Raw genomic sequence first — 20,985 nt, 5'->3', positions numbered from 1 at the left:
CGTAAAACGAAGGGAATGTGTAACATAATGAAGCCTTTCTCAGAAAGCCCATCAGATCCCTTCCTCCCCCAGTCCCTCCACCCTGCGTGGGGAAGGGGGCACAGCCCAGCCCCGCCACCACCCATGATGCAGCCAGGGCACAGGGGGCTGCGGGTCCCATCAAGCATCTCAGAGCCAGGCTGGGGATTAGGGAGACTGAAACCCGGGGCCACCCACGGCAGAGGCAGGAGGGCTGGTCCTACCCACCCTGCCTGTGCTGGGAGCAGGGACAGGAGCTCACGCACACGCTGCGGGGGGACCAAGAGGGGTTCAAGCTGACAAACAGCATCCCCAGGGCTGGGCAGCTGCCCCCAAGCCCCTTCGGTGTTTGCATGCCCCAGCCCCTCTAGTTATTGCACAGCGGGTGGGTGCAGGGCAGACTGACTGGAGAGGGGGGAGCTCGCTACCTTATAAGTCATAAAAAAAAAAAAAAAAAAAAAACAAACAACTCAGAGTGCCTCAAAACAAGCTCCTGACGCTGCAGAGGAGGAATGCAGCAGGCTGGCCATGGGGTGCCCCAGCAGCACCCCATAAAAGGGGAGCTCAGCAGCACCAGCCACGCCACCGACACAGGGGCCACTTGTTGGCATCGTCCGGAGGGCAGGAAGGAGGGCAGCCGGAGGGCTGGGCTGCACCGGCGGCCGCACAAGCCCAGGGCTGTTCGGGCAACAAGGAGCCTTCACTCCCCAGCTGTTTTTCCACCGTCAGAAAACTGGTGTGGCCAGGGTGGGAAGTGGCTGCAAACACAGAGAGCCTTTCAGGGGGGGCACGTGTGTGTGCGCACGGGGCTCTCCTGGCACCCGCTCTGGTAATTAAAGAGCTGCTTTAATGAATTCCAGTCCCCTCCCTGCAAACACACACGGGCCACCAGCCCTGGCCCCAACCTGCCCCCCACCGCAGCCTGAATGAAGCCTTGTTGAGCGGCCAGCCCTGCCCCGGCGCTGTGGCCCCTCTCCCCACACAGGATTTGCTCCCCTCCTTCCTCCTTAGCCTCAGCATCCTCCTCTGGGCAGAGTGACAGGAGTCCCTGCAGTCCCTCAGGGACTCATTTGTATCCCCCAGGCAGCGATGCACCTCCTCACACACACCCCAAAACACATCCAGCCATCCCGTGGGCAGGGCTGGGGATGCCCGAGCAGGGGTAGGAGCCAGTGGACAGGGAAGGCGTCCATCCACCAGCTCACATTTCCCCCTGCACACCCAGGAGACATCTCTCCACTCTGAAAAACCCCCGCGTCCAGCACCAGTTCGCTCTGCAAACCCTCGTGCTGAGCTTTGTGAGAGCTTTCCCTCGCCTGGGCTGGGAGTTGGCTCCTCCATCCTCCTACGTGCTGGGAAGGAGGTGGGAGAAGTTTATGTGCTGAGATGTTAAAACATAGAGGAGAGGCCAAACCGGCCCCGCTGAGCCCCAGAGCAGCCCCGGGAGCCCCCCAGCCCAGACCACCCCACATGGATGGGGATCCCTTCCCCTCCGTGGTGCTCCCCAGCACCCGGCTCTGCTGGACCTGGCTTGTTCAGGGGCTGTGGTGCCAAAAACTCCCTGAACACCAAAAAACAGCAATTGGAGAGGCCAGACCCGTTATGTTTTGAACTGGAGGAGCAGAGGGAGAGGGCCAAGGCGTCCCGGACCCGGCGCGTGGCCGGCGTCTGGGGCGGGTGCCAGGGCAGCACCGGCTCGTACAGAGCCCTTGCTTGTTTGCCGGCCCTGGGAGGAGCTGAGCACGCCCGGGACCTCGCTCCCAGCCCCTTGCTCAGAGCTTTTGGCTCATCTCCTTGTTTTTTTCAATGCAAAAAAAAAAAAACCCCAAACCAAATGACACTGCAGACTATAATCTGCTGGCTGCTGGCCGGCTGCTTGGAAACTGTGACGGAGGCCCCTCTCGCCTCGTCAACGCCTTTCCATCAGCCTGGCAAGGCAAGGGCAGCGATTTCCTGCAGGAGGCAAGCTGGGAAGACCGATTATTTTTAGCTGGGGCGAGTAGGACACTCAGGGTGGCCACCCTGACCCATGGCCAGGACAGGGAGATCTGTTGCTCTCCATGACAGGGGAGGCAGGGCCAGCTCAGGCATCCCCATCCAGGGATGAGGCTCAGCTCGGGGCATGGCATGATCGTGGCACTCTTAGATCACCTGGGAAAGGTGCTTTTGGGTCACAGGCGTGCATCTGCACGGGGCGATCCTGGGATGCTCAGCTGCAGCCAGCCCGTGGATGGGGCTGGGTACCTGGGGGGGTCCCTGCTCTGTCCATGTGTGCCCAAATCAGAGCTGTCATCCAAATGATTGATTGGGACGGTGCACCCTGTGCCATGGAGGCTCCTCCAGGGTGAAATGCATTTAAAAAAAAAAAACAAAACACACAACAAAATCCAGCCAGCCATATTTTCTGCATCTTTTGCAATGTGGAGGGCAAGGAAAAGAGGAGAAGGAGGTGAAAACCTGCAAGTCCCCTGTGAAAGAGAAATGCCATCGGTCAAGTGGTGTTCACATCCTGGATGGGCTGCTGAGCAGAGGAGGAGAGCAACCCTGAAATAAAACAGGAACTTGGGAAGACAAACAGCAGTAACTCACATGACAATGCTGCTGGAGAAAAATCCCAGCTCTTGCTGGAGCCGGGCAAGGGTCCCTCCTCCCCCCCAGCAAACAGCACCGCTCCTCTGGGCATCCACTCTTGGTAACTTTTTATTAGTAGTATTTTATGAGAGAAAGAGAAGAAAAACATCTCTGGCAGCTTCAGGAGAAGGGAGGCAGGACAAAATGTGCTGGCGGCAGGAGCTGCTGCCCCTTGTCACACTAGAAAACAGGCTGGTTGTGCTGGAGTGGCTCCTCCGGCCCCAAAACATGATCCCCAGCACCCATGGCAAGACGCTGCCCGGCCCCTGGGCTGGCAGAGTTGCTGCTGGTGGGTCCGGCCCTGGCAAAGCTTTCCCTCCCGGTGAGAGGAGCCACTCAGTGCCCATCTGAAGAGCACGTTTTTTGGATTAGGGGAAGCCACAAAACCGAAATGTAGCAAAAACCCAGCGGGAGCTGGAGCACGAAGCATACACGCTCAACAGGAACCTTAACGGGAGCCAGCACATAACGTACAGGCGATGTCCCCGAGGACCACAATATATTGCAGGCATGTGTGCACGCCTTGCTGGGGCCCAAGCATGGCCTCCTGCGTCTGTGCAAGGAGGAAGAGGAAAATTCCCTTTTGCGATGTGCCGCGTTGCTCCTGCTCACCAAACGCCGGGATAAGGTGGTGCCATGAGCCCCAGACAGCGCCCGGAGCAGCTCCCACCACCCTTGGCCACTGAGCAAGGCACGTGGGGGTTGGCTGGTTTTGCAAGGACCACTGGAAGGAGGGAGCAGGTCAGGAGAGGACAGAGCCCTTCACAGCCCTGCGAAGAATAGCAAAGCTCCTCTGAGTCACTGGCTGGGCCGAAGAAGACAAGGAAGCCAAAGTGCCCTGTGCCAACGGCAGGCACAAGGGCCAGGAAATGAGCAGGCTTGAGTAAGGCGCGCTGGCAGCCCTGCCCTGGGCCGAGCAAAGGGCTTGGTATTAAAGCAAGGGCTAGATATTTCCATGCTGCCATTTCTTCCCTGCTCAGAGTGGGTGGGGTGACAGTCCTTGCAACACCCACGTTATTCTCCCAGACCCCAGAAGAAAGCCGAGGCACTTTCCCTGCTGCCAACGGCAGGAAATGATTTTTTGTGGTGCTCTGGGCAAGGAGGTCTCTCTGTTTCTTAAGGGCTCAGAAGAGCGTCCCCTACGCAGGGCAACCCAGAGCTCAGCTTAGAAGAAAATGCAATAAACCAAAGCAGAGTGCTCCCACTCTGCCCCTGCCAGGCAAACCCTGACCATCACCTCTAACCATGGGGTTGTTTCAAACCCTCTGTGACTGCGGGTTGAGGAGTTTTCACTTGCTGCACCACCCCGTGAGCAAAGCCTGCCTGCTGGAGCAGGGTGGGCCTGCCCAGTTTCCTGCCCATTCCCACCCTGGTCAGCCCCACAGAAATTTGGGCAATAGGAAAATGCAACCAGGGAAGCAGCTGTAAGAGCACACATGGGTGCTTACACCCAGACCTCGCCTGGTTTCACCCCAGCACCGAACCTCCATCCCTGCCTCCTCCGAAAGAGATCAGGGGCTGGGCTAGCACCCTCAGAGAAGCCAGAGCCTCATCCTCATTGCCCCACGGCACCTCAGCAAACTGCATGTGGGACCCCAAACCCAAGTGTGGGTCCGTAGCTGGGTGGATTTGATGACAAAAAGTGCGATAGTGAAGTGTAGCAGGAAAGCTCCTCACGTACAAACTTGAGCACAGCAGGTTTTACAGCCTGTGACTACATATGGACTGAAAATGTGCACATTCCCCCCTCTGACATATCCTCACCGAACATTTACAACTTATGGGTCTCCTGAGCGTTTATGTTTCGCCCTGCAAGCTCAGAGTTAACTTTACCATGGGCTGCTCTGGAGCTAACCAGGATGGGTGGCAACGCCTCGCAGACACACGCATTTAATGCGCGTGCAATGCGCGCACACGCACTGAGCCAGCAAAAAAGTATAAGCGCTCTAAAATTAAGCCTTGCCACTCCCTGTGCTTTTAATTCTACCCTCTCCCATGTATGCCCTGTGACACAGTCTTTCATTTCATGACCGCATGCCATTGTGCTGAGTCCCTGCAAGGCTGATGTATACTGGGTGTTGAACACGTTCCAGCTGCAGCTTCAGGCGCCCTGTTTGAGCCAAGGTTTCCATACAGTCTCACGACCACATATGGATCACAGATGCACGGGTTTATTCCTCCAGCACTGACAGAGCAGTCACCTTTAGGGTGAACGTCAGCAACGTTTGGATGATACAGAGAGCTGTTAGAAAGTGGTGTAAAATAGGGAGAAGAGCAGAGCACGGTGTTGGCTGACCCAGCAGCATCCCAGGGCTCCCACGCAGCATCTCTCTGTTCAGCAGCGATTGGCACCAGCTGGGGAATCCAGCCAAGGCACGACAGCCACTGCTGGAAGGGTGCATAGTCCTCCAAAGGGAAGCAGCTGTGGAAGAAGTGGGAAAAACTTGTTAGGGTAACAGCTCGCCTGCTAACACTCAGGAACTCGGCCCAATGACAGGCGCTACTGCATCTGCCCTGGCCATATAACTGGGGGGAAGGTTCCTCTAAATGCTGCACGGGCAAGAAGAAACACAACCACTCAGCCTCTAGAAACCCCTTCCCCTAGGAAAATCAGAAAACAGACTCCCCTGAGGGTCTTTCCAGGCTGCTGGGCTCCAGCACCCTGTCACAGGGCAAAGGGGGAAGGCCTGGTGGATGGGCTTGGGAGGCTGCGGATTCACAGCACCACACTGACAGGACTTGCGGGAGGTGTCCTTCCCTGCCTGACTCTCTCCCTTTTCTCCCCAGCGTCCTTCTTCGGGGATGGCTATGTGGAGATGCCGCTGGCGGACGCCTCACGCACGGTGCGGCTCCACCTGCAGCTGTACACCAGCCAGAGGAGCGGGCTGCTCTTCCTGGCTGCCGGCCAGCCCGACCACCTCCTGCTCCAGCTACAAGCCGGCAGCCTGCAGGTCAGCACCGCGGCACCCCCCTGCCCCATGCCAGCTGGGGTCCATGGGTCAGGGCTTCATCCAGTGCAAGGATAAATGGGCAGCACCTGAAAGCAGCAGCCCATGGGGCCAGATACAAGCACAGACAGTTCAGCTGCCAAGACCCCTGCCAGGGGATGTTAAGAGTTCAGGAGGAGAGTGGACAGAGTCTTGGGAGAATCGGTTAAATACAGAGAAACAGGCTCCAGCTAGAAAGCTCCTCACCCACTGCCTGGGGTGATGCTGGGGAGTATCATGGAGACACCCAGACACCAGCACCCCGTGCACATTGCATGGTCAGACATGGTGCACGGCACCCTTGGGGTGCAAGGGGTTAATGAAGAGAAGGGATGAGTCAAGAGGGTCCAGACATCAGCAGACTCCCCCATCCCACCATGGGCCAAGCCCATCTGGGACATGGGAAGGGATAGAAGAAAATTCCCTCTTGTGGTTGTGGTATTGGCATCCACCATGAAGGAAAAGAGCAGGGAGCACCCGAGGCACACGTCCCGCCTCTCCTGCAGCCTGGGCTGGGCCACCAACCACATCTAAACCGAAGCAGGAGAGCAAGCGAGCAGCTGGTTAGAGGTCTCCCTAATGCACACCGTGTGTCTCGGGGTCCATCAGCTAACCCTGTACTTAGACAGGCTCCAGGCTGCTGCCTGTGGGGAGCAAAGCCTGCTATTTCCCCTGCCAGTTCCCAGGGCAAGGGCTGGAAACAGCCCAGGCTGCAGAGATGGAGCACAGCAGGCAGGATGGAGCAGGGAAAGAGGAGCCAGCATCTGGCAGGGCTCCTCCGTGGGAGGGAGAGGGAAAGTCCAGCAGTGGGGCAGTGGGACTAGGAGATGGAGGACCACAGGGAAATAGCCCTGAGATGGGGGTTTGCTGAGAAAGAGTGAAAAAGGAGAGAAACTCAGAGAGCAGGACAGAGGAGGTATGCCCACAGGGGGATCTAGGTGGGGAGGGAGCAACATGCGCAGAGGAGGAGGAGGGCAGGACAAACAGTAGTGAACAGAGGGACCAAAACACTTGTGAGCCCCCAGGAACAGTCCATGCTTCAGTAAGGATTTCTGGTAGGTGGAGAGGTGTCTTCTGTGCTGCGGATAACACCTTGCTTGAGCGGAGCGCTTTCCTTCCCTGCAGGCCAGGCTGCGGCTGGGTTCGGAGGAGGTGACGCTGCAGTCCCCAGCAGAGCTGCAGCTCAGTAACCTGGCGGTGCATGATGTGGAGCTGCTGGTGGAAGATGGCAGGATGACACTGACCGTTGACAGCCTCTTCAACAGCTCCGTGGACATCGCAGGACCTGTACGGGAGCTGGACATCCAGTACGGCCTCTATGCCGGCGGGACAGGCAGCCTTGACCTGCCGTACCTTGCTGAGGCCAGCTCACCCTTCAGAGGTTGCCTCCACTTAGTGACATTCAATGGCCTGGACGTCCTCTCCCCTCTGTCTTCCGATGGCAGCTCCAAGATCTTCCACCGGGTCCAGGAAGGGTGCAGTGCGCAGTTCTCTGCAGAGCCCGAGGACCCCTTTGGGTTCCTGGGGCCACACTCCTACATTGCGTTTCCCACGTGGGATGCGAGGGAGGAAGCGACCATTGAGTTTGTGATAACGACGAGCATCACCCAGGCACCCCTCATCTACCACGCAGGGCTGGAGAATGACTTCTTCTACCTGGAGATCTCCAACGGGCGCCTGAGAGGGTTTGTTGAGAAGGGGAATGGCATCATCGTCCTGCACAACAATGTCTTCATCAGCGATGAGCAGCAGCACTATGTCAAAGTCTACACGGACATCCATAAGTTTGAGATACTGATAGATTACTATGCCTCATCCACGTCCAACCGGGGCATCAACAACTACCTGGACCTTCAGGGAAACCTCTTCATTGGAGGTATGAATGAAAAAGCTTTGCAAAGGCTGAGGGAACATCATCTTGCTTTCATCTCGGTGTGGACCATGACCAACAACTCGTTTGTTGGCTGCTTGGAGGACCTGCGGATAAACCTGCAGAGAACGAGTCTGCAAGATGCCGTGATCACAAAGGACATCACATCAGGCTGTGGAAAGCAGGAGCACTACTGGGACTATGACGAGGTGTACGAGCAGGATGAGGCACCCACCTCCCCACCTCCAGATGTCTGGTCAGGAGCACCGGGCCTCGTGGTGGAACCATGTCGGCCAGACAACAGCTTCCCACCCGCCTTCGCCAACATCAGCAGGCTGCTGCACGTCAGCCCCCTCATCGTCTCTGAAGGGGGCACGGCCTATCTGGAGTGGAAACACGCCCAGCCGACGGTAGACTTGAGCCTTGCAAACATCCGGCAGTCCCAAATCCTCTTTAGCATCACCAACGACCCTAGGCATGGTCAGCTGGAGCTGGATATTCCTGGGTCCAGGAGCAGAAGGAAGTTCACCTTGTTGGACATTGTGAATCGGAAAGTCAGATATGTCCACGACGGCTCCGAGGGGCCCATGGACCAGCTGATGCTGGAGGTGACAGTGACTGCCCAGCAAGGGGTCCCAGAGTGCTTGCGGCAGGGGCAGATGTACCTGCTGCCCATCATGATCAACCCCATCAATGACGCCCCACAGGTGATCTTTCCCCATGGGAACCACATGACAATCCTGAAGCACACACGGAAACACCTGACCACAGACATCCTGCAGGTCCTCGATGATGACACATCCTGTGATGACCTCGAATTCCAGCTGCATGGTGGCCAGCAGATGGAGGAGGGTTATGTGGAGTATGACTTTCACCCTGGAGTGCCCATCGAAGAGTTCTCCTGCAGGGACCTGGAAGCAGGCAACATAGCTTACGTGCACCAGAGTGGGACAAACCTACAGCTCACCTTGCAGGTGAGCGACGGCACAGTCCCAAGCCCCATTGCCACCCTGAGGATCCTTGCCATTGACCCTGACATCCACCTGCACAACAACACAGGCCTCTCCATCTCCCAAGGAGGGGCTGCGCGCATTACCACAGCCAACCTGTCAGTGGAGACAAACGCAGTGAAACAACAGGTCGCCATCCTGTATGTCCTCACAGAGCCCCTAAGGTATGGTGAGGTACAGAAGCAAGGCAGCATGGGAGGGGAATGGAAAAAAGTCGAGTCCTTCCACCAGCAAGACCTGGAGCAAGGGCGCATCCAGTATTTTAGCACAGACCCGGAGCACCGGCTGGAAGATGTTGTGGAAAAGCTGAGATTCGAAGTCCAAGTAGGGCAGAAGGTCTTGCAAAACAACACCTTTCTCATACAGATTAAAAGAGCCACCATTAAGATGAGGACCATCGTCCCACTCCAGATGAAGAACAAGAGGCACAGAAATATCACCAGTAAGGAGCTGGAGGCAATGTTGGAAGATCCAAACTCTGCCCCAGTTCCCTTCCACTATGTGATAATCCAGGCTCCCAAAAAGGGAAACCTGGAGCTGCTCGGCAACAGGCTGACCGAAGGCTCTGGATTTACCCAAGATGACCTGCAAAGAAACCACCTGAGCTACAGCGCGACCATCAGGAACTCTCAGCAAGCTGAGGACACCTTCCAGTTTCGCGTCCGTGCTGGCGAGCAGCATTCTCCTGTCTATACCTACACAATCAGCATTGGTGGGGACCCTGATGCACCAGCCCTGACCAACGTCCTCCTGACTGTGCCAGAAGGGGGGCAAGCCATCATCTCCAAGGACCACTTGTTTGTACAGAGCATGAACAGCATGGACTACCTCTATGAAGTGATTGAGGGGCCAGCACACGGGAGGCTGGCCTGGGCTGCATCCCATGGCTGGGCCTCCAGAGAGGACATCACAGAGTTCACCAACGATGACATCCTCCACCGCCGGCTGCTCTACCAGCACGATGACTCCGAGACACTGGAGGATGACATCCCCTTCGTAGCGATCCGGCAGGGCGAGGGCAGTGCTGAGCCTGATGTGGAGGAGGTGAGAGGTGTTTTCAGGGTCTCCATCCAACCTGTCAATGACCACACCCCAGTCCAAGTGGTGAACAAGGTCTTCAGTGTGGTGCGCAATGGGCAGCACCTGCTGACGACAGATGACATCGCCTTCACCGACAAGGACTCTGGCTTCTCCGACACACAGCTGGTGCTGGCGAGGAAGGACATTTTGTTTGGCAGCATCGTGTCCGTCGATGACAGAAGCCACCAGGTCTATCGGTTCACACAGGATGACTTGAGGAAGAAGAAGATCCTCTTTGTCCATTCGGGGGCTGACCGGGGCTGGATCCAGCTACAGGTCTCAGATGGCCTCCACCAGACCACGGCCCTCCTGGAAGTACAGGCATCAGACCCCTACATCAAAATAGTCAACAATACCGGTCTAGTCATCCACCAAGGGAGACGAGGGAGCATTGACTCTTCTGTCCTCAGCCTGGAGACCAACATGGACATCAGGTCAGATGAAGAGATACGGTTCCTGATAATGACCCCCCCAAGGTGGGGGACTGTGCTGAGAGGGGAGCAGCCGGTCATGGCCTTCTCCCAGAGGGACCTGCTAGCAGGAGAGATCTCCTACCACCACAACGGGAGCAGGAACACCCGGGACGAGTTCCAGTTCACTGTAGAAGCGAATGAGGTGGTGGTGGAGGACACGCTGGCCATCAGCGTGTTCTTGGACACCCATCCCAGCCCCCTGCACATAGTCAACCACAAGGAGATACACGTCTTCCAGGGAGAAGCGGCTGGGATCAAGGAGGAGTACCTACTGGTGAGTATCCCCTTTTCTAGTCATTCCCCAAGCCTGCATCACTTTTCTGGCCACCAAACCAGGACAGCCACCAGTGGGACACCATTTTACACCCACCTGCCCAGAGCAAAGGACTCATGTCCATGTCAGGCTTTGCCCAGGGGCAGAGGTGGAGGTTCCAGCATAGCCTCAGCAAGAAGGTGACTCTTGCAGCTCATCCCACAGCAAAGCCTTGGCAGATTACACAGTGGTGGGCTGTGGGGCAGACCAGCCTCACAGGCACCAGCCCCCCACTCATGCCTTTCTTCATCCCACACACTCCCAGGTGGCCCACGAAGAGATCCCTCCCCAGGACATAGTCTACTTGGTGAGCAGCCCCCCGGCCTCCGGCTTCCTGGCGATGCTTCAGCACGGCCAAGACTCGAATGAGCAGCCCAGCCTGGACCCCATCCAGTCCTTCACCCAGGAGGACATCAACAGTGGCAGAGTCCTCTACCTCCACTCCAAGCCGGAGGAGGAGCATGACCGGTTTGTTGTGGACATCACGGCCAGTGGTGCGGACCCACTGGAGGGGGTGGTGGTGAGCCTGGCCGTGCTCCCTATCACCATCCCCCTGGATGTCCACAACATCACAGTGCCGGGAGGTGGCTCTGCTATCCTCTCCACAGGCATCCTCAACATCCCCAACGCCTACTATACGGCTCTTGGCGTGGAGTTCAGGGTGCTTGAGCCTCCCCGGTTTGGCACCCTCCTGAGCAGCCAGCGGCCCGAGGACGGCAGCTTGAACAGCTTCACCTGGAGCGAGGTATAGCAGCCAAGGGTGCCTGCTTGCCCACCACACTGCTTTCCCTGGGGGGGCTCCATCCCTCGACAGCACTGGGAGGCTGGGGAGGGCTTCAGGGCTCCTGAGGTGTTTGCCCTGGGGATGGAGGGGTTTGGGGTGGCAGGTTTGCTCTGCAGACAGGGCATGCATCAACCCCCAAGGTGTGTTTAAATGTCCCTGGGGAAACAGAGGTGGGGGGGAAATGCAGGCAGAGCACCCATGCTGGGCTCCAGGTCTGCTTCCCATGGGTATCCCGCTCCCCATCTTTGTGTTGGATCCATCCCGCAGGGATGCCCCAGGGCAAGTGGCAGGTGGCCACCTCGCTCCCCCCTCCCAGGCTGGTGCGCGGGTCCCCTCCCCAGCGGGGCTGGTGGCCCCTGTCCTCCCAGGAGGGTCACCCAGCCCCTGCCCCACAGGTGGAGAAGCAGCAGATCCAGTACAGGCAGGACGGCCCTCGGGCCCAGGCCGACAGCTTCACCCTCCTGGCCAACGCCTCCGAGACGGACCGGCAGAGCCAGCCCAGGACCCTCTTCATCACCATCCTGCCCCGCAGCTCCAGGGGGCCCCGGCTGAGGGTCAACGCCGGGCTGCAGGTACGCGTGGGATGCCACGGGGATGGGCAGACCCCCCACGGGCCCCCTCCGAGCCTGCTCACGCACCTCCGGGAATTCGGGCACAGCAGAGCCGGGCTGCAGACCAGAGGCAGGGGATGGGCTCCGGGGAAGGGAGGCGGTTTCCCGGCGGGGTGAGGCTTTGCAGGAGGAGGAGACCGGGCTCTCCTCCCCCTCACCCACCCCCCCCCCGCCCTCCCCGCCGTCGATGCTGAAACCGGCCGCAAGATGGGAGCATCGCCCCGCAGCAGCGCTCGGTCCCTCTCGCACGACGGGCTCGGCGGAGCCGCGCTGCCACGGCGGCAGGCAGCTGCCTGCTGGCAGGCAGGCAGGCAGGCAGGCAGGCAGGCAGGCAGGGGCTCCTCCCCTCCCCTTTTCTGAGGACGGGCAGCCTGCTCGCCCTTCCCCAGGTCCCGGAATAACCCCTGGGAGCACGAAGAGCAGCTTGCCCACGTTTCATCAGCATAGATTGGAAAGATTTAATTGTTGAGGAAACTTTCACACCTCTCCTTATGCCCAGCTCAGTAAAGTCAGAAGCAAATAGGTCTCACCTGCTGTTTCAGACACCTCCCTACCCCGTTCAGGATCACTAATGCAAAATTGCAGCAAAAAAAAGTATTAGAAAACATGCAGGAGTGCCAGCCCAGTGGGACCATTCCCCCCATGCCCCCAGCTATCCTCACCCATCCCAGGACTTCCCAGGCTGGCAGCAGAGAAAGCAGCTCCTCCTATCGTGCCAGGCTCATCACAGTGGCTTTGGGAAGGTGTCTGGGAAGAGATGCCCAAAGGGCAGGGTACAGGCTGCCCTGCCCAGGGCCAGGCAGCCCCAGAGGCAGGGAGAGGGGCCAGGGCTGCCAGCAAAGTTTGGGGGGTGCCCCCATCCCCAGCCAGCCCTGGCTCTGTGCCTACCTGTTACACCCCCAGCCCAAGAAGCTCAGCCCCGCCACAGCAAACCCCTTGGATAGCACATTAAGTGGTGCCTCCACAATCTGCCCCAGCTGTGCCAAAATCCTGCACTCCCGACAAACGCCAGCCCCTCGGCTGCTGGGCAGCCCCTCGTCCCCACTCCAGAGGCCCAAAAGCCCCTCTCTGCTCACCAGGGACCAGCACATCCCAAAAGGGCTGCTCCGTGCTGGCCCTGGGCCCTTGGCGGGGGACGCAGGCAGAGCAGGCAGCTCTGTGCCCGGTGCCACACGCTCCTGCTCGGGCCACGGGCAGACACAGAGCTGGCCCTGTGTGAGGGCAGGAGGAGGCTCCCTCCCTCCTTATTTTTAGCCAGCCCATTAGCCCAGTGATTTCAAGGCACTTAGGGAAGCACGTCCTTCCCTCCCAGCCACCATGCTAAAAAAAGGGTGAAAAGAAAGAAAAAGCTCCCAAAATAAACTCCAAGACAGCGGTCCATCTGCCTTTCCATTGAGATCCCCCCAGGCTGGGGAGGGGTAACAGCAGCCACCCGCCTGCCCCAGGAGGGGCTCTGGAGCTGGGAACGGCTCCTCACACGGAGCAGGAGCAATGCTAAAGCAGCCCAGGGCTCAGCAGGGGCCTGGCCCTGCTCTGTTTGTGCTCTGGCGAGAAATGACTTCAGCGTTTAAAGGTCAGGCCGGGTCCAGGAGAGAGATTGCACAAAGCCTTCCTCTGCTGCCTGCGCCTGCCAGCTCTGGGGTACAGAGTCCACACAGGGCTGGGGAGGCAACGGGCAGGATCCAGACCCCGAAGCGGAGCCCCTGGGAAAGGAGCAGGCAGATTTGCCTCAAGCAGGTTTTGGGGTTGCATCAGGAGAAAGGATGGCTGGATGCCACCAAGAGAGAGGCTTCCACTGCTGCAAAATACACAGACACGCTCCCGGCGTTATTTCGCTGCCTCCCCACATGCTCTCCCGGAGAGCAGAGGCGACACGGAGGCTGAGCAAACATAATAAGACAAGTAAGCGAGAGCAGGAACAAGGCGGAAGGCTTTAATAATTCAGAGAGGACGGGGACTATGGCAAAGCAGGTCAGCTGCAGTGGCACGGGCTCTCGGCAGCGAGCAAAGCTGCTCCAACTGCTGTGTGTGCCCATTCCCAGCGGGCAGCAATGCCCAGGGCCACCAGTCCCCCCTGCCTGCAAACACCTCTCTGGGCTTTGACCATGGGGAGTTTTCCTTGGCAGCGAGCCCCGGGTGTGATTGCAATTTTGCCAGGCGCTGAAATGACCTGGCTGTGGGTGCTGGGAAGGGGGAGCAGCCCGAAAACCACAGTGCACGTATGTGGTGGAGCAGCAGCTCCTGCTGCAAGGGCTTCAGCTCCCACACCAGACATGTGTCCAGCAGCGCTTCCCCCATCCCGTCTCTCCAAAGCTGTGTTTTCGAGCCAGCCTCCCGCGGGGACTGCCGAGGGATTTAATTTCACTGTCGGCACCCACACCCACTCAAGAAATGTTTTGGGTTAGGCCAGCTGAAAACAGCAGAAAAGAGCTCATCGATTCCAACACGGCCAGCTGGGCAGCTCCTCCAGCGCCTGGGTGTTGTCTTGTGGGTTTGCAGGATGCGGGCCAGGCTTGCGACGAGCATCAGGATGCACAAGCTGCGGGAAGGCTCGGTCCACGCGCCCCGCAATTCTGGGGCATCCTGAGGGCAAAAGGCAGCTCTGGGGTGCATGGGCAGAACCTGTCTGGCAGCGCAGGGTTCATCCGCACGGTCCACTGAGACCAAGATACAGCGCAGGATTAGGAGCAGGGAAAATTGTTGCCTCCAGCTGGAGAGGGGAGATGTCAGGGCTTTGGGGTGGCAGCGTCCCCAGGGGTGGGTGGGCAGCACTAGCCAGGCCCTGGGAAGCTTCACAGTGGCCCTGAGCTTGGCCACATACTTGTCATTCCTGGCGGGTTTGCTGGGGCGGCTCATGGCCTTGCTGCAGCCTTGCGAGGGGGAGGTGGGACGGGTGCTTTGCTGGGAGCACGAGCTAAGAGAAACACCCAGCCGAGGAGAGATGGGGCTGTGGTCATTATGTACACAGCAGCAGCTCGGGGAGTGAGTTCATAGAATCATAGAATGGTTTAGGTTGGAAAGGACCTTTAAAGGTCGTCTAGTCCAACCCCCCTGCAATGAGCAGGGACATCTACAACTAGATCTGGTTGCTCAGCTCTGACCAGCCTGGCTTTGAATGTTTCCAGGGATGGGGCATCCACCACCTCTCTGGGCAACCTGTGCCAGTGTTTCACCACCCTCATTGTAAAAAATTTCTTCCTTGTATCTAGTCTAAATCTACCCTTTTTTAGTTTAAAACTGTTACCCCTTGTCCTATGACAACAAACCCCGAGTTCAGGACTTGGGGACCCCACAAAACACCCTTCCCCTGTGGAGCAATAGGGAGAGACTCATTAAAGGCACAGGCCCACAAGCCGTGCCAGCACTGTGCCTTCTTCCATCTCCAGTGCTTGGGGAAACTGAGGAACGGAGGGGTGAGCCCTGCACACGCCACGCAGATGCACGGACCCAGCAGCACAGCACGTGCTGGCAAACACGGCAGCAGCGCAGGGTGACGCAGGGCTGGGAAAAGGCCAGATGTTGGAGGCATCACCCAGCACATGGACAAGGCGCCCTTGTTGGGCTTGGACATGCTCAGGCACCCAGCAAAGCGGTCTGAGCAGGGATGGGGTGCAGAGCAGGTTGAGGAAGAGGGGAGAGGTGCTGGGGGCATCTCAGGGGGATTACAGCCTCTCCCTATCCCCTAGCTGCGGGAAGGCACCACGGCTGCCATCGGCCCCCACGTCCTGAGTGCTGAGGATGAGGACTCCCCGCCGGAGGAAGTGACTTATTCCATCCAGCCCCCAGCCAACGGGAAGGTTGTGCTGAGGTCGGCGCCTGGTGCTGAGGTCCGGCGGTTCACCCAGGCCCAGATAAACAACGGCCTCATCCTCTTTGTGCACCAAGGTAGGGCAGGGCTGAGGTGTCCCAGCCCCCCTGCAACACCCCCAGCCCAAGGGAGGAGAAACCCTGGGTGGGGACACCACTGGAGGGGAGCACTGGGCCCCCCCAATGTGGGATCTGCTAGCCCCATCACACAGCACCCTGGTCCAAACTGTGCCAGGTTAATGGGGGGGTGCATCCCCCTCTGCCCCCCAGAAATGCTCAGCTCTGTGCTTTCTACAGGGCCCCTGGATGGGGGCTTCGCCTTCGACCTGTGGGATGGTGAGAACCTGTCTCCTGGGCATTTCTTCCTTGTCAGGGCCCAGAGGGAGCCCCTCATCAGCCTGGCCAAGAAGCAGAGCCTCACCATCTGCCCAGGTGGGTACAGACATACTCCCCATCCTCCCAGTTTGATGACAAATGGGGTCCCTGGACCCTTTCATCACCCTCTGCCCGAGCGCCACTGAGAGATGCCCATGGCAGAGGCTGCAGGCAATGGGTTGAAGTCTGTACTGGATATGTTTTCCAGGTGCCCTGCAGCCCATCACCAGCCAGAACCTGCAGGCAGTGAGCAACAGCCCCGCTGGATCCACTGCTCTGTACTACAGCATTGAGCAAGCCCCACGCCTGGGCAGGTTGAGCACCTCCCGGGGGCAGGAAATCAGGAACTTCACCCAAGACCAGGTGAGCTTTTGCCTCCCCCAGACCCCCAGGACCCGAGGCATAGCCCTCCATCACCCCCCATTACAGCTCAGGGGTCCCAGCCCGACGCCCTGCTGCCACCCCGAGCAGAGGCACCTGATCCCTGGCAGGAGGCAGAGCAAGGCTGCAGCCACACTGTGACTTTCCCAGCTCTACCAAGGGCTGCTAAAAGGCATTAAGAGCTGCCAGCCCAGTGCTGGCTTTACCACGGCCACCAGCCTTGGATTTAGTGCTGGGGGAGGCTCAGAGAGTTATAATCCCTTCTTCTTAGGCTACCTCTCTGCTGCAGACCCAGCCATCCTGGCTGCTGCCTAGGGCAAGAGCCAAGTGTGATGTTTTCACACCTGCTCTCAGCAAAGCCTTGCTACCACCCTTCTCCCACAGGACCAGGTTTTTAAGGGCTTATTTCTAACCATCACTCAGAAGCACACAGGTTTTCCCACCCTGCAAGCTCCCCTGTGCTGTGCTCACCCTTGGAGGAAGCCTGGCCCAACTCTTGAAGGATGCTGAGCAAGCTCTGAGCCTCAGTTTCCCCGATTGGTGGACAGAAGCATCCTGGCAGAGAGGCACCATGAGCTCTCGATGGTGGCTACCATGCCATGGCTGGTGATGATCCCTATTTCTTACCTAATTAGGGCTTGGCTGCTCCTTCCTGGAGCTGAGATAGGAGCCCAGGGTGCACACATTGGCTCTAGCACAGCATCACCAGGGCTCACCCCTGGTGCAACAGTGCCCATCATGCCAGAGATGAGACAGATGCACCCATCTCCCACACAGTGTCACCCATGCTAAGTATTTATCTTGCCATTTAGCAGAGCTCATTGTGGGGTTTTTTATTTTTAGGTGGATAGTGGGTTGATTTTCTACCAGCATGAGATGCCAGAGAAGCCCTTCTGGCTTGCCCAAGATGCCATCCGCTTCCGTGTGGTCGCTCCCACAACCATTTCAGATTCCTTCATCCTCCTCGTGCTGATCTCCTTCGAGGCCAGGTGTCCCCAGCGCTCGACTCAGCTGTGGAGAAATGCAGGTAAAGAAGAAAGGGAGAAGCAAGGGACAAACAAGCCCCCTGGAAGTTTGCATGATCCCCCCATTCGGGATGAGGGAACAAGCCCTTCAGGGGGATTGTGCAAACTTCAGGAGGGCTTGTTTGTCTGAAGACACCACGGTGCAATTTCCCATGGTCACCCAAGCACGAGCTTTGATATTACATCAAGTAACGTCTAAAATTGCATCCATCCTTTTGCTGGCTCGCTGGGCAATTCCTTCCTCCATCATCTTACCAAACTAATACATTCCAGTTGCCTTCTCATCGCTCTCCATTTCTTTGCAATCCTCCTTTTTCTGCTATGTCTTGCTCTCGCCAGGGCCTGGCCTCCTCTCCAGCAGATCCTGGCCCTTCCCAGGGCTGACAGACTTTTGGGTTTTCCCTTTTACCCCCAGGTCTCCAGCTTGCAAGGGCTCAACGGGCCGAGATCAGCACCTCAGTGCTGGATGCCTCCAACCTCCTAAGCCAAATCCCGGTCCCTGAGAGGGCTGCACATGATGTTGTCTTCCTGGTGACAGGGCTGCCCGCTCATGGGCAGCTTTTGGTGGCTGGTGTTCCCCTGGAGCGGGCACGGCCATTCTTCCTGCAGTCAGACCTGGCCACAGGACGCCTGGCGTATGCCCATGGTGGAGATGGTGTCTCTGAAGACCATTTCAGATTTAAGGCTTGGCTCCAGCCCCGGGCGCAGCAGTCCATCCGTCCTCCGCAGGAAGGGGTGGTCATCTCTGAAGATTTCAATATAACGGTGACCGGCGGCAGCAGCAAGCCACCGCAGGTGGTGAGGCGGCGAGAAGTGCTGCAGGTCCCACCAGGCTCCATGGTGACCTTGTCGCAGGAATACCTGGATGTAGCAGACCCATCGGGCTCCCTGGAGGAGATGGTGTACAGCGTTCTCCAGAGACCTCTTGCCGGCCACCTGGCTAATGCACACAACCCACAGGAGCCCATCAACCGCTTCACCCAAGCAGATGTCAACTCAGGCCACGTGGTGTTCGTTGCCACCGGGAGCCGTGCCCCAGGGTCCTTAGCCCTGAGCCTCTCTGATGGCCACCACCCACCCACCCTGACCTCACTGGAGGTCGAGGTGCTGCCTGCAGTGAGCACCGCTGCCAGCCCGGTGCTGCTAGAGGTGCCCCAAGACCTGAACAGGGCCTCCATGTCCCACCATCACCTCCTGGGAGCTGCACAGCTGGGGGCAGGCAATGCCCTGTACAGGATCACCAGGGACCCAAGGTTTGGCCAAGTGCAGGTCAACCAAAAGCCATCACGGGGCTTCTCACAGAAGCAGCTGGACCGCGGAGAGGTGACATTCACCTTCACTGACCTCACCTCCCCTGAAGATGACTTCCAGTTCCTCGCCATGTCGCGGGCAGCAAACAGGACTGGGGTGGTGAACGTGACTGTCCGTGCCCTGGTGAAGGCTCAGCCGGGCAGCGTGTGGCCCAGGGGCACCACAGCCCTCCTGGACACCAGTGTCCTTGATGCCAGCGAGCTGGCCAACCACACCAAGAGCATCCCAGTCTTCAAGGTCCGCAGGGCACCCCGTGCCAGCCGTCTTGTGAGGGTCTCCAGGGACCCAGGACAACCCACCACCCTGATTGAGACCTTCAGCCAGAGTGAGCTGGAGCAAGGGCTGGTTGGGCTGGAGGTGCTGGATGCTGGGGAGATCGACCGGCCCCTGCAGAATGACAGCTTCGTCTTTGAGCTGGTGGCCACGGGCACGCCACCAGCACTAGCATCCCTGGGGTACAGCATTGAGCCCTACAATGCCTCGAAAGCATACAGCATCACCCTGCTCACGGCCCCCCTGGCACCCTCGTCCCCAGTGCCCCAGACCCAGGGCACGGCACAGAGCAGCCCCAATGCCAGCGAGATGGGCATGCCCCCCACCGCCTGGCTGGGCGCCAGTGCTACCACCAGCCCCAGCCCCGTGGAGGGGGGCACCTTCCTCAGCTTCATCGAGGCCAACATGTTCAGCATCATCATCCCCATCTGCCTCATCTTCCTCCTGCTGGCCCTCATCCTACCCCTGCTCTTCTACCTGCACAAGCGCAACAAGACGGGGAAGCACCACGTCCAGGGCACCCCCTCCTCCAAGGCCAAGAATGGGGCTGTGCCGGACCAGGAGACCTTCCGGAGGACGGACCCCAACCAAGGCATCCCCCTAACGACTGTCAATGCCCTGGAAGGCAAGGGCACGGGTCCCCCGCCCCAGCGCACGGGTCCTGGGGCGCCGCCAGACCCCGAGCTCCTCCAGTACTGCCGGACTTCCAACCCCCCCTTGAAAAACAACCAGTACTGGGTGTGAAGGGCTCAGGTGTGGGGGCATGAGACCACCTGGGGGTCTGGACCCTCCCAGAGCACCACCAGCCACCTCCTCCCGGCTCTCCTCCTCCTCCTCCCTGGGAGCTGGCATCCCACAGATTCAGGAGGGCCCTGGGGATACAGGGGCAGCCGGTCCGGCCCACCCGGGAGCCCCAAATCTCCAGGTGGCTTTGGGCAGGGGAGGGGGGCACTGCATAAGCAAGTGGGGGCAGGCAAAATGCCTGAGTATCCCTGGGGAACACCGACTTTGGGTGCTCATTTGGGCCACCCAATGGTGGCCATAGTGCTGGAGGGGACCTGATGGCACCGGTCCCCACTGAGCCACCCAGGCGGGTCCAGTGGTGGCTCCTCCATGGGCAGCACCGACCACCACGGGGGTGTTTGCCACAGCTCTTGGCATGAGAGGGAGGATGAGGAGCGGCTTGCGCTGAGTCAGGCTGGGGATGAAGCTGCCTAAATTCCCCAGGGCTAGGCGGGCTGAGACACTGGAGCAGAGGCTCGGAAAAAAACCCTGTGGCCAATGCCAGGGGAATTTAAGAGTCCCCACCCACTTGGAAAAAAACCCGCCTCGCTCTTTCTCTGCGTGCTTGCCGTGCGCTTCATAAAGCAGATTGCACCGAGCCCCGGGGGGGTTGCACAACAGGTAGGATGCCCTCGGCGGGGAGGGATGGCAGGCGCTCACCTGGGCACCGTGAAACCGGAGAGGAGAGCGGAGAACCGGAGCCAGCGCGGTTTTCCACTGTATACTCCAGTACGGCAGAAGTAAACAGAATAAAGTGCCTTTTCCGAGGTGCATCACCGTTTTCGTAAGCCGTCTCCCTTGCCAGGCCTGTTTTAAGTCCAGCGATCTGCTGAGTGACATTTGCTGGTAATGGACCAAATTCTGGGCTCTTGCTCAAATTTTCCCCAGCCTGGAGTCCTAAAAACTTAAATAGAAATTGTCTGAGGAAGAGCAGAGGAAAAACTGAGCGCTGAGCTCAGGATGGGACCCAACAATAATACCCTGCATTGCTACAGCTGGGAAGATCATCACAGGGCACATCCCACTCTCACAACACCGATGGGAAGCTGAAGCAAGAACCCAGGGACCATGGGGGATGTTTTACATTTGCACGCCCCTCACCCAGGGTAAAATCCATCCCACAATCCCTCCCCAGACCAGCACCCTGGGGCAATCCCACTCCAAGGCTGTGTCAGAGCCGGGATGTTTGCTTGGAGCACGCCAGCAGTTTTAGTTTTCCTGGCTGTGTTTATGGTGCCAGATGTTTGCCAAGT

The 20,985-nt window shown here is 58.6% G+C and overlaps 1 protein-coding gene across 1 annotated transcript in view; it reads left to right on the top strand.

The window, feature by feature from the left end:
* Positions 1–20,520, top strand: part of CSPG4 (chondroitin sulfate proteoglycan 4) — a 28,920-nt gene extending 8,400 nt beyond the window's left edge. The window contains exons 2-10 of the mRNA XM_074837601.1: positions 5,437–5,600; positions 6,762–10,343; positions 10,648–11,127; positions 11,562–11,738; positions 15,464–15,662; positions 15,882–16,016; positions 16,168–16,322; positions 17,184–17,367; positions 17,781–20,520. Coding sequence (XP_074693702.1) covers positions 5,437–5,600; positions 6,762–10,343; positions 10,648–11,127; positions 11,562–11,738; positions 15,464–15,662; positions 15,882–16,016; positions 16,168–16,322; positions 17,184–17,367; positions 17,781–19,693 — 6,989 coding nt within the window. The 3' untranslated portion in view covers positions 19,694–20,520. The remainder of the gene's footprint in view (positions 1–5,436; positions 5,601–6,761; positions 10,344–10,647; positions 11,128–11,561; positions 11,739–15,463; positions 15,663–15,881; positions 16,017–16,167; positions 16,323–17,183; positions 17,368–17,780) is intronic.
* The last annotated feature ends 465 nt before the right edge of the window (positions 20,521–20,985 follow it).

The sequence above is a fragment of the Strix aluco genome, chromosome 12, assembly GCF_031877795.1.
Source record: "Strix aluco isolate bStrAlu1 chromosome 12, bStrAlu1.hap1, whole genome shotgun sequence".
Lineage (NCBI taxonomy): Eukaryota > Metazoa > Chordata > Aves > Strigiformes > Strigidae > Strix > Strix aluco.
Note: the sequence above shows the minus strand (reverse complement) of the source record. Positions and strands in the feature narration are given on the sequence as shown.